The 15,616-nt window shown below is 34.8% G+C and overlaps 1 protein-coding gene across 2 annotated transcripts; it reads left to right on the top strand.

The window, feature by feature from the left end:
* Window positions 1-515: 515 nt before the first annotated feature.
* Window positions 516-14,434, top strand: LOC142537538 (uncharacterized). Of its 2 annotated transcripts, XM_075643049.1 has the most exons (13): window positions 516-1,753; window positions 1,931-2,645; window positions 3,549-4,041; window positions 5,579-5,730; window positions 5,843-9,217; window positions 9,396-9,578; window positions 10,184-10,387; window positions 10,480-10,683; window positions 11,507-11,665; window positions 12,346-12,690; window positions 13,196-13,625; window positions 13,868-13,958; window positions 14,105-14,434. In XM_075643049.1, exons 1-13 carry the CDS (start codon window positions 672-674, stop codon window positions 14,310-14,312), a joined length of 7,641 nt encoding a protein of 2,546 aa, XP_075499164.1. In that variant the 5' UTR covers window positions 516-671; the 3' UTR covers window positions 14,313-14,434. The 2 variants fall into 2 exon arrangements, with proteins under 2 accessions (XP_075499164.1, XP_075499169.1); XM_075643054.1 differs by lacking the exons at window positions 13,196-13,625; window positions 13,868-13,958; window positions 14,105-14,434 and having other exon boundaries at window positions 12,467-12,641.
* Window positions 14,435-15,616: the final 1,182 nt, after the last annotated feature.

Below are 15,616 nucleotides of genomic sequence, written 5' to 3'. Positions count from 1 at the left end.
TTGTCGTGTCAATATGAGGGGGAGTTTACGTGACTGCACTCTTTTTCCCTTGCTATGGTTTTTATCCCAATGGGTTTTTCCTAGTAAGGTTTTTAACGAGGCAATATAAAAACACGTAATGAAGACAATCATTATGATCATCATCACAAGGGGGAGTGTTGAAAAATATATTTAAAATGTGTGTATTGAATATTTGAATGTTGAAAATAAGAGTTGTAAATATTGAAAATTAGTGTGTGATGATGTAGGTAATGATGTATTTTATTTTTGGATTATTTGTAAAGATTTCATATAAATAGATCTCTCATTTGTGAAGAAAATCACAATTGAGTAGAGAAAAAAATATTATAAAGTGTGTAGTTTGGTAAATTTTGAGAGTTTGAGATTTTTACTTTTTACCATAAATTTTTACTTTTTCACAATAAAAGAAACCCTAATTGTTTTAACATATTTATTCAACTACTACGGGTTGAATTTCTATGAACGGTTAATCGATCAGGCTAAAAAGCCCGGCCCATAAGGGAGCTCTCAGGGTTTAGGGTTTAAACAAGAGGACCCATTTTTCACTTCTAGTTTCTTTCGTTCTTTCTTTATTTTTGATTCTGATTTTGATTTTGATTTTGATTTTTGTTTTCTTTCAAATCATCACATCAGTTTTATGTTCAGAATCAATGGAAGAATCCACTGTGAAATATAATCACGAAGTTAAGCTCAAGGAGCTACTTCGAAATCTCACGTCGGCAGACTCAAATCTTTTTGCCGAGTCTTCGAAGCAGTTCATCAGAATCCTCAGTTCAGATTCGGGTGCTGAATATATTCGGGTGTATGTTGAATCTTCTTCGAAGTTGGTTGAATTTTGGCAAGCCTGGGAATCTTGGAAAACGAAACCAGAGTTTTTGCATGTTTTGAAGTTGGTTTCTGAGATACTGAAGCATCATCGTGGAAAGGTTAGTGATGATGTGGGTCGCGTGTTGGATAAGTTTGGGCGTATAGTGATTGAGGAAAAGATGTGTGATTTATACAAGGAGTTGAACAGCAAAGAGGGCAAGAGACAGAATGCGGTGCTTTTGTTGTTGGCTTCCATTATTCGGCGCAGTTCATACTTGGCGTGGGAGGTTGCCAAGATTTTTGATTTCAAGCTCCCAGTTTTTTCCAAGCTGGCAGGGGTTAGGTTGAGGGGTAAGCAATTTGGTAAGGGCAAGAGAAAAAGTAGTTCCACTAGAAAATCTTTTGTTGGTTTCGCCATGGCATTTTTGGAAGTAGGCTATCCAAGGTTGTTGAGGGGAATTTTGCAGCAGAAGGAGATGTACTCTGGGGTGTTGAGGGGGCTGGGAAATGATGATGATGAGACTGTGATTTATGTTTTATCTATTCTGCGGGACCGGGTTCTTGTTCCGGAGTCTTTAGTGCCTACAGGACTAAGGAGCGTGTTGTTTGGAAGTGTTACTTTGGAGCAGTTGATTAGCATTTCAGGGAGGAATGATTTTGGGGATGCCACAAAGTTGGCACATGAAGTGATGGTTTTGGCGTGTACTGACCCTTTGAACGGATTGATGCCAGACTTGAAGAGACATCCAAGTCCTCTCTTTGGTAATCGGAAGCGACTTCTGGATTTAATGAAGAAATTAAAAGCAACAGAAGTTGAGTACCATTTAGGCCTGCTTCTTGCCATTGTGAAAGTGATGCCCTCTTTTGGTTCTGCTTATCTGGATGATTTCCCTTACAACATTGAAGATCTTTCATCATCTGACTGGTTAGAATTTCTCAGCACTTTAGTGTTATGTTTATGATGCTATTTATGCAAGTACACATATAAGTTATAGCATTCAAAATTGATGTGTTATGTAATTATGATGTTGAGAACTTAATATACATACATGCGTATATATGTCTGTATACAATTATTTTATAATTACTTTGGAACTTGCAGGTTAGCGGCAGTTTCCACCGCTGCCGACGTGGTTTCGTCAGTGAGTGATGGGCTTACCCTTGGTTTTACTGATCATCAAGAGCTGCTCACATTTGAAAGTCCATTTGTGCAGAATGTTCTGAAATGCATTGTACCACGTCCTTTCACTAGATTAGTTATTAATAAAGGGTTACTTCATTGTCAGCCTCTTGTAAAACATGGAACATTGAGGCTTGTACTGATGGGATTAAAGTTACTGGATTCTTTTCTTAATTATATGGGCAGTTCTGTTCATTCAAATAATAAAATGACTCAGAAATGGAACACTTTAAAGACGGACATTGAAAATGAAGTCTGGATGTTGCTTCCCGACCCCCAAGTCCTATTATCATTACTTTCTCCTCTAAGTAACCACTTCAGTTGTCTCATGCATCCTACAAAGAGAAAATGTGAAACAGAAATTGTGCCAGAAAAATCATTATATGTTAGTAAGAGGATGAAAAGTTCTGCTGCAAACGAAGACATTGATATTCTCGTGGGTGGGGTTTCTGAGGTAGATATGTCTTGGGTTGATCGAGGAAGCACTCAGTCCAGCAGTGAGCAGGGGTTAGAGAAAGAATCTGACGTTAAATCTATTGGTAATCTGTGGGGTTTACATGATTATTCCTTGGTGGATGTGGACAACGGTGAAACATATTTTTACTCAAAGCTACTGGACACACTTAAAATTTATCACGTAAGTTATGAGGGTTGAAATTGTTTTGGTCAATGTGAACTGTTAGGATAATTGAGAGATCAATCGATTTTTTTATTTTCGACTAGTTTTCCACCCTGAAAGAAATTTTTGCGAAATAGGGCTGAATCAATGACGATTCTCACTGTGTTTTGGTACTTCATAATAACTTTTTTCTTCCTAGAGGTTTTAGACTTGCGAATTTGTATTTTACTTTTTGCTTATAATTTAAGGGTGGATAATTTAAGGATTACACACGTTGAACTCTCTTAGTTTATAGCATTAATTGCGTTATTATGTTCTACATTTTCTTAAAGCTGATTCAAGCTGTAACTTTATTAGTTTGATGAGCATTTTGAATTTTAGAAAAGCCCTGACTGATTGTTTTTAGTGACCGGATGGCCTTTATAGTCGCATCTTTCTTGATATGCAAGCCTTAATTCAGACGACTTGTCAACTTTCAAAATCAACTCCTTACATGTCATTTAAGCCTGTTAACTACTAATAATTGGGATATTAATGTTGTTACTTCTGGGTTGTCAATCAATTTTCTTGGATTTTTTTTTTATTTATTATCCTTTTCCTGTCATTCCAATTCTTCTACGAGGAAGAGTCTCAGCTAATAAGAACTTATGTTTTGCTATCTATTATGTCTTCAATCTAAGCTACATAGTTGGATTTTTTCCTTGTGCTTTTGCTCCATATGTGTATGTTTTGCCATGAACTGGTATTTTCTTGTTATTTTTGTGTTAATCAGAAAATCTAATTTTGATTAAAAAAAAGAATCTCCGCATTCTATTTCTTGAAGATTTTCCATCCTTGCCCAGAGTTCTTGGATAAATTTTAATTTCATAGTTGATTTTTTGGCACTGCTTACAACTTATTGTGAACTCCGTTCTGTTGCAGCGAACCATGCCCACGGCCTTGGAAGGACTGTTTGATTTGTTTCGGTTTCTGCCAAGCAATCCTTTATCCTTACCATCAATTCTTCAGCTGTCTCTGTTACAATTTCTGAGTGAACATGTCTGTCAGCTTTCTAGAGATATGTGTCCTGTTAGAACCCAAGCACAAATGTACAAGCATCTTCATTCTTTTATCGTCCTCTTGATGTATTCACCTGTCAGAGAGATAAAGGAACATGCTTATAATTTAGCCAAGGCTGCCATGTCAAGCACCGGTGCATTTGACAACTCTAGAGAAATATGTGCATGGTTCTCTTTTATACCTGGCTATGGCTGCAATCATCCTTATCTCAGTGACGTGGAAGTTGAAATCTTTCAAAAATTGTCATCAGTTATTATTTCATTTTTATGTGATGCTGTTTCTACGATTGGAAATAATTTATACAAGTACATGGAATTATTGAGGCATTACACCTTTGATCCAGAAGGTGGCAGAGGTAATTTACATTATATCCAATCTCCTTTTTTCTTATGAGAGTTTTGGCTGAAAAGCTATAGGCATTGTGTTAACTTAGTTGGCCTGCAATTTGTCATAGTCATTGAAAATTGTGTGCCTGTTGTTTCCAAATTAAGAACTGCTAATTGAGTGTTATGAAGAAAGTGATATAGGAAATGTCTTCAAGAGACTAAATCTGCAGGGGCTGAATCTTGAGAACTTAACTTATCTGAATAGAAATCTTCATAATAGCCTAGGAAAAACTGGTTAGGAATTTGAGTTTTCTGTCTATGTTAATTATTGCTATTTGTGCTCAGTTGTGTAGGTCATGCCAAAATAACTATGTTGTTTTACACTTTTACTTGGATTCCTTGAACTTAATGCTTTCTCGTAGTTTGGTCTTTTGTGGCTGAATTTTGCAGAAACGTTTTTTGTTTTGCATTTTCATTACATTGCAGTGTTGGCTTATCAATTTGATACAACAGAACACTTGTCTTTGATCTCTCACACTCAGTTAAAGTCTTTTAGAACAACAAATCTTATTAAATAGAATGCTCAATAGACAGACGTCACTTATTAGATTTCATATTCTTCTGACAGGGGAAAAATCCTCTATGACATCTAATTGACAAGCTTGTTACCCCCTTTAAACCGCTATCCGAAGAATACTTCTTTTTCTTGTTTAGTTTTCTTTTTATTTATAGTTCAATAATTAATCTGATGATGGTATATTGTAATTCACGTTTGTAGCATCTTGGTCTTTAGTGGCTGAAGATTATCATCCTTGTTCATCTATCGAAAAGGGGAAAAACTGTACATCCATTAACATGGTAAAAAACCTACAAGAAACCATTTTTTCTGCATATTCCTTAGCTACTAGTTCTTCAGCAAGTTAAAGAAGAAAATCAAAACAGAAAAATGACCTACAGTTCAGGTTTAAAAATTTATAGTCCATTTTCTTTATTGACAACTAGTTAAATAAGAAAATCAAAGACAGAAACATGACTACATTTGAGGTTTAGAAAGTTATATCCACCGTCCACTTTAAATTTTTGGCACATGCTTCAATGGTGAGGAAGTGTCATTCTGAATTCTGAGCAGAATTGTGATTTTTCGCATTGTTGAACTTTTATAATCTGCTGCTTCCCTTTTCTTTCTTTTTCTGTTGAGCACTTGACCAGACCATTTACTACAATACTCTGTAGGAATTAGATTTATCATTATCGAAATTGTGTTTTGGTCTTGGAGGTGATGCATACTTTTTTCTCTAGAACTAGCACAGATTTGCCTTTATATCTGTTGTGAAATTCGTGCTTAGGTTTTTCATATTTTAAAGATGCATTATCACCTCAGTTCGTTTTAGAATCCTGGCCAAATTTAATCTTCCTGCTGTTGCTTTATAGATCAATTTCTGTCCTAAAACAATTATAAATTCTAAAATTCCGGACTTTTGTTTCTTTTTGCCTTTGGTTTCAGCTTCTCACCGTTTTTATGTAAGTTAATTTCGCATCTCATTTCTGAAGTGCTATTACTTGCAGATCTATCTCCTGATGTAAGCCCTTTCATTATTTGTGTTTTGGAGAAGTGCATAAGGTTGGTTAGCTCTGAGTCCGTGGCCTTCACATTACCTCAGAAGTCACTCATATCGCAATATGTTTGCAACACAATCAAATATTTATCGGATATTCAGGTAGAAAGACGTTTTGACACAATTCTTCATGCTTTCTTATGTTTTTCTGCGTTTTTGTTTCTACATCATGAACTTTGTTAAGCAAACACGATGAAATTATAAAACATTACAGGTGAATTCTGGGCCATTATCATCTCTAATTGATCGTCTCTTATGTGAGAAACTTGATAGTTTAAGCAGTATAGCCAATGTCTTGGAACTCGATGAATGTCCATGTGAGCTGAGGCCATTGAAGACCCTGTTATACTTTTCACGTAATATGTTGCATCAGCAACCTTACAGAGTCGGATCAAATGTTGTGGAAGTTATTCAATCCAGCGGTTCTTTTACGAATACTCTTAGTGAAATTAAAAGAGTTTTGAGAAAGGAATGTGACAGTGGCATCATTGGATTGGCCGTGGGATTTTCCTCTTCACTGATATGCGCAAGGCATATTGAGATATTGCAGAATTTTCCATTAGTCTTATGCATCTCAAGAAACTTACGTGATGTCCCGTTCTCAATTGTTGCATCAGTATTTTTTCTTGAATCAAGCTACCTTACGGATGTCTTTAACCTATGGCCTGATATGTTTATTAGTGGTGTGAAAAGTATTATTCATGGTAGAGATGAGGAGAAAGAGATGCTTGGGACTGTGGAACTCGATTCAATGGAAGCTGCTTCTATGGCATTTGCTTTTTATTTGAAACGGGTTCCTTTTTGTGTGCTCTTTTCAGCGATTTTACAAAGCAGCAGCTTACACTTGTTTGAGCAGTCAGCCCTACAAAAGTTTCTTTTGGCTAAACTGACTGAGATGCCACCGGATCATTTGGTCTCTTCATTATGTAATATACTCTTTTGGATCAATGACATGCGTTCACCCCAAGAAGTCAGGACTTATGATGGACTTGAAATGCAATCTGAGATCTGCTTTATACTTGCAGAACACTTGTTGAGACGATTACTGGTTCAAAGTTTGGACATTGTTACTCCTACTCATGTTAATGGTCGTGAGCCCTTGCATTATGCTGTTGAAGTGGCAGAAATAATCTTTAATCATCCTGCCATGACAGAATTAAATTTTACTGTGTCTGGTGATATATCTGGTTCAATTTTTAAGGGAAATTTGGAAATAATTATTGAATTGGCTGAACTGGGTATTCAGCGGATGGATCACCATGTCTTGAATCTACTAAGAACATCTAATCAGCTGTTGTTTAAGATTTGCAGTGGTCAAAGATCTGAACGAGTGTTATATGACAGACAGAGAATTTTGAGGGCTTTTAAAGTGCTAATGCAAAAACTGTTCCTTGTTTTCAAAAAAGAGTTTGATGGATGCATCCAATTGATGGACTTTAAGGCTCTTGTCCCTAGGTTTTACACTTTACACACTTTGATTTGCTTCATATCTCCGTTTGAGCTGTTTGAATTGGTCAGCTGGCTGTTTTCCAAGGTTGATTTTCGTGATACTTCCTGGCCCCTATTCCCAAAAGAAGATGCTCTTAGTGTTGGTTTGCACTTAGCTAGCTGCGCTTTTGATTTTCTATTAGGCAATATGTTGCATCCGTACTCAAAAAATAAAGATAATATGGGTGCGATAGAGGAGATACATCTTAATCTTTCTCTCTTGGAACAAATCTTTTTTCAAGTATTCGAGATGGCCTGTATTTTTAATCTTGATGCTGCTGATAAATGTCTGCTTAAAGCTGTCAAGGTTGTGAAAATGCATAAAGGCATTCAACAGCCTTGCAATTATTCTATTATGGATTTATCGGTAATTATTGCAAGTTCTCCTGTAGATATGATATCTCATTGCTTGAACGGGATGAATAGAACCAAAGCTGAACTATTATTTCTTGTTGCTGAATTGAGCCCCCTGCATCTGTCTGTCTTTGGACACCTGTTTTCTGAAACACTGAAAAATTCACTGCTACCTATGGCCAATTGGAAGCAAAAAAATTGTATATCCCCTTTTTCTGATGAAGAATTATTGATGCTTTTGCCCACGGTTTTCCTTTGTGTGAATTCGATTGAGTCCAAATTTGGGGGAGAACTCCACGAGCCCTTCGAACATATAATTTTTCTGTATAAGCAGATAGTTTTGGATGGTTTTTCTGACTGGAAGACTTTTGTTACTGGTAATATTTTTGAGATGGGATTTGGTGGTGAGTCTACACAGTCCTTCCAAGAGTTCTTCACTATTTTCTCAAACACTCTTCTCGGGAAAACAATCCACGTGTTTAGAAACCACCTGGAGACAAGTGGGGGTGTCATGAAGTTTGAAAGGAGGTTGAGCCTATTTGATTCTGTTTGCCCGGATGCTAGTGCTGCATGTGATGATTTACTCGACTGTTACTGTGATAAGAGTGGACTGCTTGCAGTGGCACAGTCTTTAGATTATGTGAACAGAGTGGTTGCGAAGATAAACTTTTGTAGGGTGCTATTGCTTCCAGATTATAATCAATTTCAGAAACCAGATCATGGAGAAGAAAAGGTTTCGTCAGAAGTTGACTCTGCTGTAGAGAAGTCAAGAATCCGGTTCTTAAGGATATTGATCAATTCCTGGACATTGATGGTTAAGAAATCCTCTGCAAATATTGATTACCATGAAAATATCAAGAGCCAGAATATTACTTGTTATACATTTTTGGAGAACTTTGTAATGAGTAATATCTTGAACTTGACAGCAGAGTGGCATAATCATCTAATCCAGTTGAATTCTCTTCCCTTCATAGAACAGCTTCTAAAGTCATTTCTTCTTTATAGGTTTGAGGATCCTACAACAGTGAAGAATGTCCGAATTGTTCTTACTACTTTAACTCGGGGAAAATTTTCATCTGATTCCTTCATGCAGCTGTTGCTTGCTCATTCACAATTTGCAAAGTTGATTAATCCATCCTGCAAATCACTTAATTCCACTCAGTTAGGCTTGGCTTTTACTCCTATGATGAGCGTTTTAAAATCATTAACTTTTTTTGGCTCTGGACTAGATCCCCTAGATTGCAAGAATAATATGTTAACATCTCAGCGGTGTTTACATCAGCTAGAACTTGTCAAATTGGTCAGGGTACTTTTTAATATTAATGTACAACACGGCAGAGTTAACTGTGGAGAAGCAATTGGTGTACAGTCTAAGGAATTGATTCATTTGCTTTTGTCTTCATATGGAGCAACATGTAATGATGTTGATGTGGAAATATATAGTCTAATTTTAGAAATTGAGTCAAATAATCAGTCATGTGCTGGCACCATTGCTCAGATGGATTACCTATGGGGTATCGCTTCTTTAAGGGTGAGAAAAGATCGGGAAAAGGATGAGGATACACGAATGGTCAACCCAGAAACTGTAGAAGTCCTTGAAGAAAGTCGAAAGATTCGATTAAGAGAAAATCTTCCAGTCGATCCTAAGTTGTGTGCTCAAACTGTGCTTTATTTTCCTTATGATAGGAGTGTCAATGGCAGAACTTTACTCGAGTTTCAGGAGGATGACTCTACGGTGGTAAACAAGGTACATTTCTGGCTAGCTCATTGTGATAATTGTTAAGCTTTATTTCAAGTTATCTCCTTCGCCACTTCAGTATATTTGTTCCCTTTGATACGCAAATAGCTTTTCTGTGGGCTACACCTTTATTATATCAAATAATATTCTGTTCAGGGGCATTTCTACGACCGCTGATAAACTGCAGATGTATGATCCAGTCTTCATCCTCCGCTTCTCCATTCATTGTCTTTCAGTGGGCTATATTGAGTCCATTGAGTTTGCCAGTTTAGGATTACTTGCCATCACTTTTGTCAGTATGTCTTCACCAGATGTTAATATGAGGAAATTGGGTTATGAAGCACTTGCCAAGTTCAAAGATGCATTAGAGGTATTAAAAGTTTCTTCTATCATAGGTATTTAGAGATATGAATCTTGATATGTTATTCTTTGTGTTATGGGTGCATTCTGTGGAAGTGCTTTCTGTTTCCCCAATGTACTAAAAGATCAAGCCAAATACATTTTTAATATTACTCTTTTAGTCTGAATTCTCTTGTAGTTTTTGTCTGACGGTGATATTAGTGTAGTTCGGCATATTTTTTTGAAAACTAGAATACCGTGTTTTCATTGTTTGTTCCAGCATTTTAGGTACAGCAACATGGTTGTTGAATGATAAATAATAAGTTCATGAATTTTTATTCATTGCTGGCTTGATCTATAATGCGATAACTTCTTTAATGAGAGTAGGTCTCAGCCTAATGATTGATGTCTGGAAGTTTTTTTGGAAGATCTAAACAGTATCATATCTTGCAAAAAAATTGTCTTGTCCCGCATCTCTGTCCCAACAAAAATGATGTCTTGGTCCTATTGGTGATTTTTCCGTTAATTATTACAAATATTGCAATCATGAAGCTAATTCATGTAAAAAAATCTTATGATATGTTCAATAGCACAATTAAAACTCAAGAATTAAAAGGTGAATTCAATTCCTATCAGAAATTTAAGAAGAAGCAGCATGTGGCACAACTTCGTCTCTTAGTCTTATATGTGCAAAATAGGATAGAAGAGCAATGGCAGAGGATTCCATCCGTAATTGCTGTATTCGTTGCGGAAGCTTCTTTGGTGCTGTTGGACCAGTCACACGACAATTATTCAACCATAAGCAAGTTTCTTATGAATTCTCCTTGTGTAAATATGAGGGTATGTTAGATCACAATTCTGTGTTCTATTGTAATTTGCTTCTGTAGAACAATATTCTAATGTTTGTCTGCTTTGCGCTTTAACCATGACAGGCTATACCTTTGTTTGAGAATCTTTTCTGGAGTAGCTCTGTTAGTTTCAGAAATGACAGGGTGTGGATTCTTAAACTTTTGTATGCGGGATTGAATGTGGAAGATGATGCTCGAATATATATTCAAAACTCCATTTTTGAGAAGATTTTTGGTTTTTATTCTTCTCCTCTTTCAGATAATGATTCCCAGGAACTTATTATCCAGGTGAGCATGGTTAAATCTGTGATTTATCTTTATACTGTGAGCACATGAATTGTACTTGAAATGCATTTTTTTTGTTTCCTTCTGGTGCGCCCTCTCAATTTAAGTTGGTGTTTTATCACTTCTTCCAGAAATAATGGGCGGTTTGATGGCAGCTTGTGAGCCATTGTAGCCAGCAAAACAATTTATTATGAATTTATTGAGTTCTTTGAATGTTTGAGTAAAGCTTCGCAAAATAAAGATTTCGGAATTACATGTTGGAGGGCATACACCGAACCATAATCTATTAAATGATATTTTCTGGGTAAAGCTTTAGGTTCAGTGATCTTCACATCCAAATTAACGCATGAATGTGGTTGGAACTTCAGATACATCAACGAGACTAGTTTTTCCCACCTTTTGACCTTTTCATAAATGCTTTTTGATGTTCCTAAAGACATCTCTAGCGTTGTTAGGTTATGTTGGTTTTATTTTTGGATGTAATACTATGAGCGCAGAAATCTCGGTTTTTTACTCTATTATTTGAACCATGTTTTGACTGGCGCCAAAATGCTTGCCTCTCTGAGCATCATCTTTGAGCAGTTCAAAATTTGTTGAAGGAAACAATTTATTCACTTGCCTTTTAATATCAAGTACCAATTGTTTTTCAACTCTATACTGTAAACATATGCTGTTCATTTTTCTGCTTTTGATTATTTACAGTCTTTCAGTTTTACCTGTTTAGAAAAAGTTACTGTGGCTTCATTTTGTTGCCCGTTTCTGTAATTTTCTCTGACATACAACTCACAGCGAAGAGCTATATCCAAGTTAATCTTTTATGGTGCAGATATTGAGGAAGGCTGTCAAACTACACAAATTGGCCCAGAATTTAGTCGATCAGTGCGGTATAATTTTATGGCTGTCATCTATTGTTTCATCTCACTGCTGGAGTGAATTTGAAAACCGAAAAAGATTTATATCGACGCAATTACCTATAATAATGGAGGTATGGAATTTCCATGTTACATCAGATTGCAAATACAGCTTAAAAAGTTAGATCTCCGTGTCTGGTCTTCTAACTCTCGTAAACGAAATCTCTTTTGAGATCTTTTATTTATCTTTTCAGTGTGATTAGGAGAAAATTTTGAGCACTTAATCAGTTGTATCCCTAGTGAACTTTAAATTTCCTGGACTCTTATTATTATCAGAAAAGGGAACATGATATAAAAAATGGTTGCGGCAATCATGCACTGTAAGCTTGATCACTTTTATTTCTCAAGAGCTATCTTTTTCGATCTCTAACTTTTTATCCAAAACATATTCAAATTTTTTTACATTTCTGTTTTTATTCATGATGTGCTAAATCTGCATTCATCAATTATATACAATTTTTCCATAACACGAGTGAATATAGATAATTTTTTTGGTCGCATTTAGAAAGAGTTTTTAGCACTTAAGAGTATTTTACGGAAGAATTCTACAGAAAAGTAGAACTTATAAATCCCTTAAATAATATCCTAGATTTAAAAAACAAGAATATAGTGAAAAGAACGGTTTTGATGTTTTCCGTGTATTCCATGCTTGGGTTTTTCTATACAAAATTTATTTTTCTCTTCGCGAAAACATTTGTTTTTTTTTTTAAATTTTTTCTTTACACTTTTGAATTTTCATTTCTTGTCAAATTAGGTGTTAAATGCTATTATATTGCCTCGAAAAATTGTTGAGTGGTTGCAAACACATGCTTTGGAGCAGCTCTCCGAACTTTCATCTCACTTATACAAACTTCTAATTGGTGGTGTCGTTACAGAACAAAGTTCTGTGGGCAACTCAATTCTGCAATTATTGACATTTGTACTGAAGTTATCACAAAAGAGGAAGATATATCAACCACATTTTACCTTATCAGAGACTGGTTTATTTAAGCTGTGTGAGGCCGTTGATATAAGCTCCAAAACTAGCTGTAATCTGAGTATGGTTCTAGTTCTCGAAGCTGTTCTCATGAGTGCTCCTCCAATCAATATTCTTCGGATGGTATCTCTCCTGCACTCTTAAATGGTTTCATTCTATGCGTGGTATTCTTAACATCAATTGCAAAACTTAAAAGTATGACATGTATGATGTTTCTGAATTCTTGCTTTTGGATGAGTTCCAGTTTTCGAAGAAAGCAACTGCGGATGTTTGTGTTCTGTCGCTTTAGTTGTATCTTTTCATATTTTATGCATGTTTATTTTTGGAAGATTGTTTTTGCCGTTCGATTTTCTTTAAAAGTATGTTTATTTCAGAACATTTTACTATTGTTATAGACATTCCCTCCAATCTCAAGGAGAATTGGTATTGAAATGGAAAATACGGACGCATAATTTATTTGTATGTTTCTATTTTTTTACCATTACATTTTTTTAAGCTAGTTCTCATCATGTTTTTAACTTGCCTGAGATGGACCTTTTCACCACTAGCTTGATTATGGCCTTAATAGACATTTTTTCTGGTATTTTATTTATTTTAACTTTGGCATCATTTTAATAAAATTATGCAGGATCATAAGAACCTTTTGAAATTGCTGCGATGGTCCATAACAATTGCTGTACAATCAAATACAATGGGCATGCTTCAGCCTGAAGATTCTGAATATCATTTGATAAACGTCTTCATGAAAAAACAAGACGAAGTTTCCCTTGCACAAAAGCTTTTGCGCTGGCTGACTGCATCAGTGATCCTTGGAAATATTTCATCTAAATTAAGCAAATTTAATTCTGCTATTTTGTTGGAGAGATCTAGCCTCCGAACATTGCAGTCATTGTTAGAATTTAACGAGCAAGGATTTGGGGAAGATGTGGGGTGTGGCTCTAAAGATATATTAGCCACATCAATAATTTACCTGCTGCAGCTCGTGGGCTTTAGTCACAGCTTGCTTCCGTCAGCGGTTGCTGCACTTTGTCTTCTACTCCTTTCTGGTTCCTCATCAGGTACGGGTTATTTTTCCTTGTTATCTTGTTTCTTTTCGTCATTTATGATACGTGTGCAAGATTTCATTCGAAACAAAGATTGATTACTTCTACCTTTTTTTCTATAATAGATAATTTCATTTTTTTCTTGATGTCTACACTCCCTCATTGATGAATCTCTCATCTTGGTCAGAGTGAACTCATTTTCTTATCATGTTGCCTATTGCACTGCTTAATGTCTCTTTTTAACCATTATTATATAGGATCGGAGTTGTTGGATGGTCATGGGATTTCTTTACCATCCCTCTGTGAGAAGATACGGTGTCCTGTCGAAGCCAACCATTCCTGGAGATGGTAAGATACTTGCACATTTCAAATCCCCTCCCGACAAATGTAGTATCATTAAATATCCCAGCATTTGCTACTTGAAAATCGAACCAAGTTTATTTGTTTGTTTCTTGGATTTTGTTGATAAGAGAAACATTCTGGGTTTTGGACAGGTCATTTTACCAGCCTTGGCGAGATCATTCATTGGAGCCTAATGCAACGGAGAAATTGGATGAGATTCATGCTTGTGAGAAACTTCTCAAGATTGCTTCAATAATTCTTCGAAGGAGGAAATCTTCATCCTCTTATTTTATGACGACGAAACATTTGGACAAGTTCCATGTATATGAATGGGAAAGAAGTATATTTCTATCCAAATGACATTTTTTTTTGTATTCATGTAGAGGGAAAAAATTGTTTATGTATAGATAACTCCAGATACACTTAGCCTTCAATTTTGCATTCATACATTAATTTATACATATTAAATTTTAACTTAAAAATGCAGATACCATTGTCATTCTCTTTTTATGTTATTTCGAAGGCATGCACCCAGAAGTAAATACACATGGTGAACAATGGTGGTTGCTAGGATGTTTTGTAGCTCTTTTAGTCTTGTACCCAAGTACAAACAAAAACAAATGATTTGTAGTGGTTTTATTGAAGATTATGCAATTGTGTTGTTTTAGATTTAATGGTTTATTCATATATTTTACATTTTTACAGTGACTCTTTGAAGTACCAAACTTAAAACTAATATAAAATAAACGACTTATTGATATAATAGAAAGGTGAGCAAATTCATGTTATTAATTATTTACTCTATTGTAGTATATTTTAATTGTGTAAGGTACTGTTTGGTTCAAGTACTTGTAAGTACTAATATAAATAGTCCTATCATATCACTTGTTTTGTACAAGTATTATTTATCTCGATCAATCAATTATTAATTATTTATTTCACATCAATCAAATTCGTAATAATTTAACTCACATCAATCAAATCAATAATATAAAATTACGATATTACCCTTAATAAATAATATTATTAATATTCTATTAATATTTTCAACAATGAAATCAATAATATAAAATTACGATATTACCCTTAATAAATAATATTATTAATATTCTATTAATATTTTCAACAATGACAAAATGGTAATATCATATTATCTCAAATTTAATCAATCAAATCAATTAAATCAAACACTATATAAACTATCGTTTTCTATTTATTTTATTATTACAAAATATTACTTATCTCCATGCTATATATCTCATACCATGAACCAAAAGGTACCTAAGAGTATAAAGTTTAAAACTAGTGTAAAATAATCCAAAGAGCAACTAAGAACGAACAAATGAAGATTGAGTGATATAATAGAAAAAGTAATCAAATTAATGTTTTTATAGACTTTATTCTTTTATAGTATACTTTAAAGGTTTGAGACTATAAAATTCAAAAGTTGTGTAAATAATCCAAGAGCAATAGAATGACGACGGTGTGATATAATAGAAAAAGTGAGCAAATTCGTGTTTTATTGATTATTTACTCTATTATAGTATATTTCAACGAAGTGAGTATAAAATTTAAAGATTGTGTAAAATAATCCAAGAGAGATTGAGAGACTTAGAGTGATTGAATGATGACTGAGTGATATAATAGAAAAGGTGAGAAAATTC

This window comes from Primulina tabacum, chromosome 1 (genome assembly GCF_025594145.1).
Source record: "Primulina tabacum isolate GXHZ01 chromosome 1, ASM2559414v2, whole genome shotgun sequence".
NCBI lineage: Eukaryota > Viridiplantae > Streptophyta > Magnoliopsida > Lamiales > Gesneriaceae > Primulina > Primulina tabacum.
This window is presented reverse-complemented; position numbering and strand designations above follow the sequence as displayed.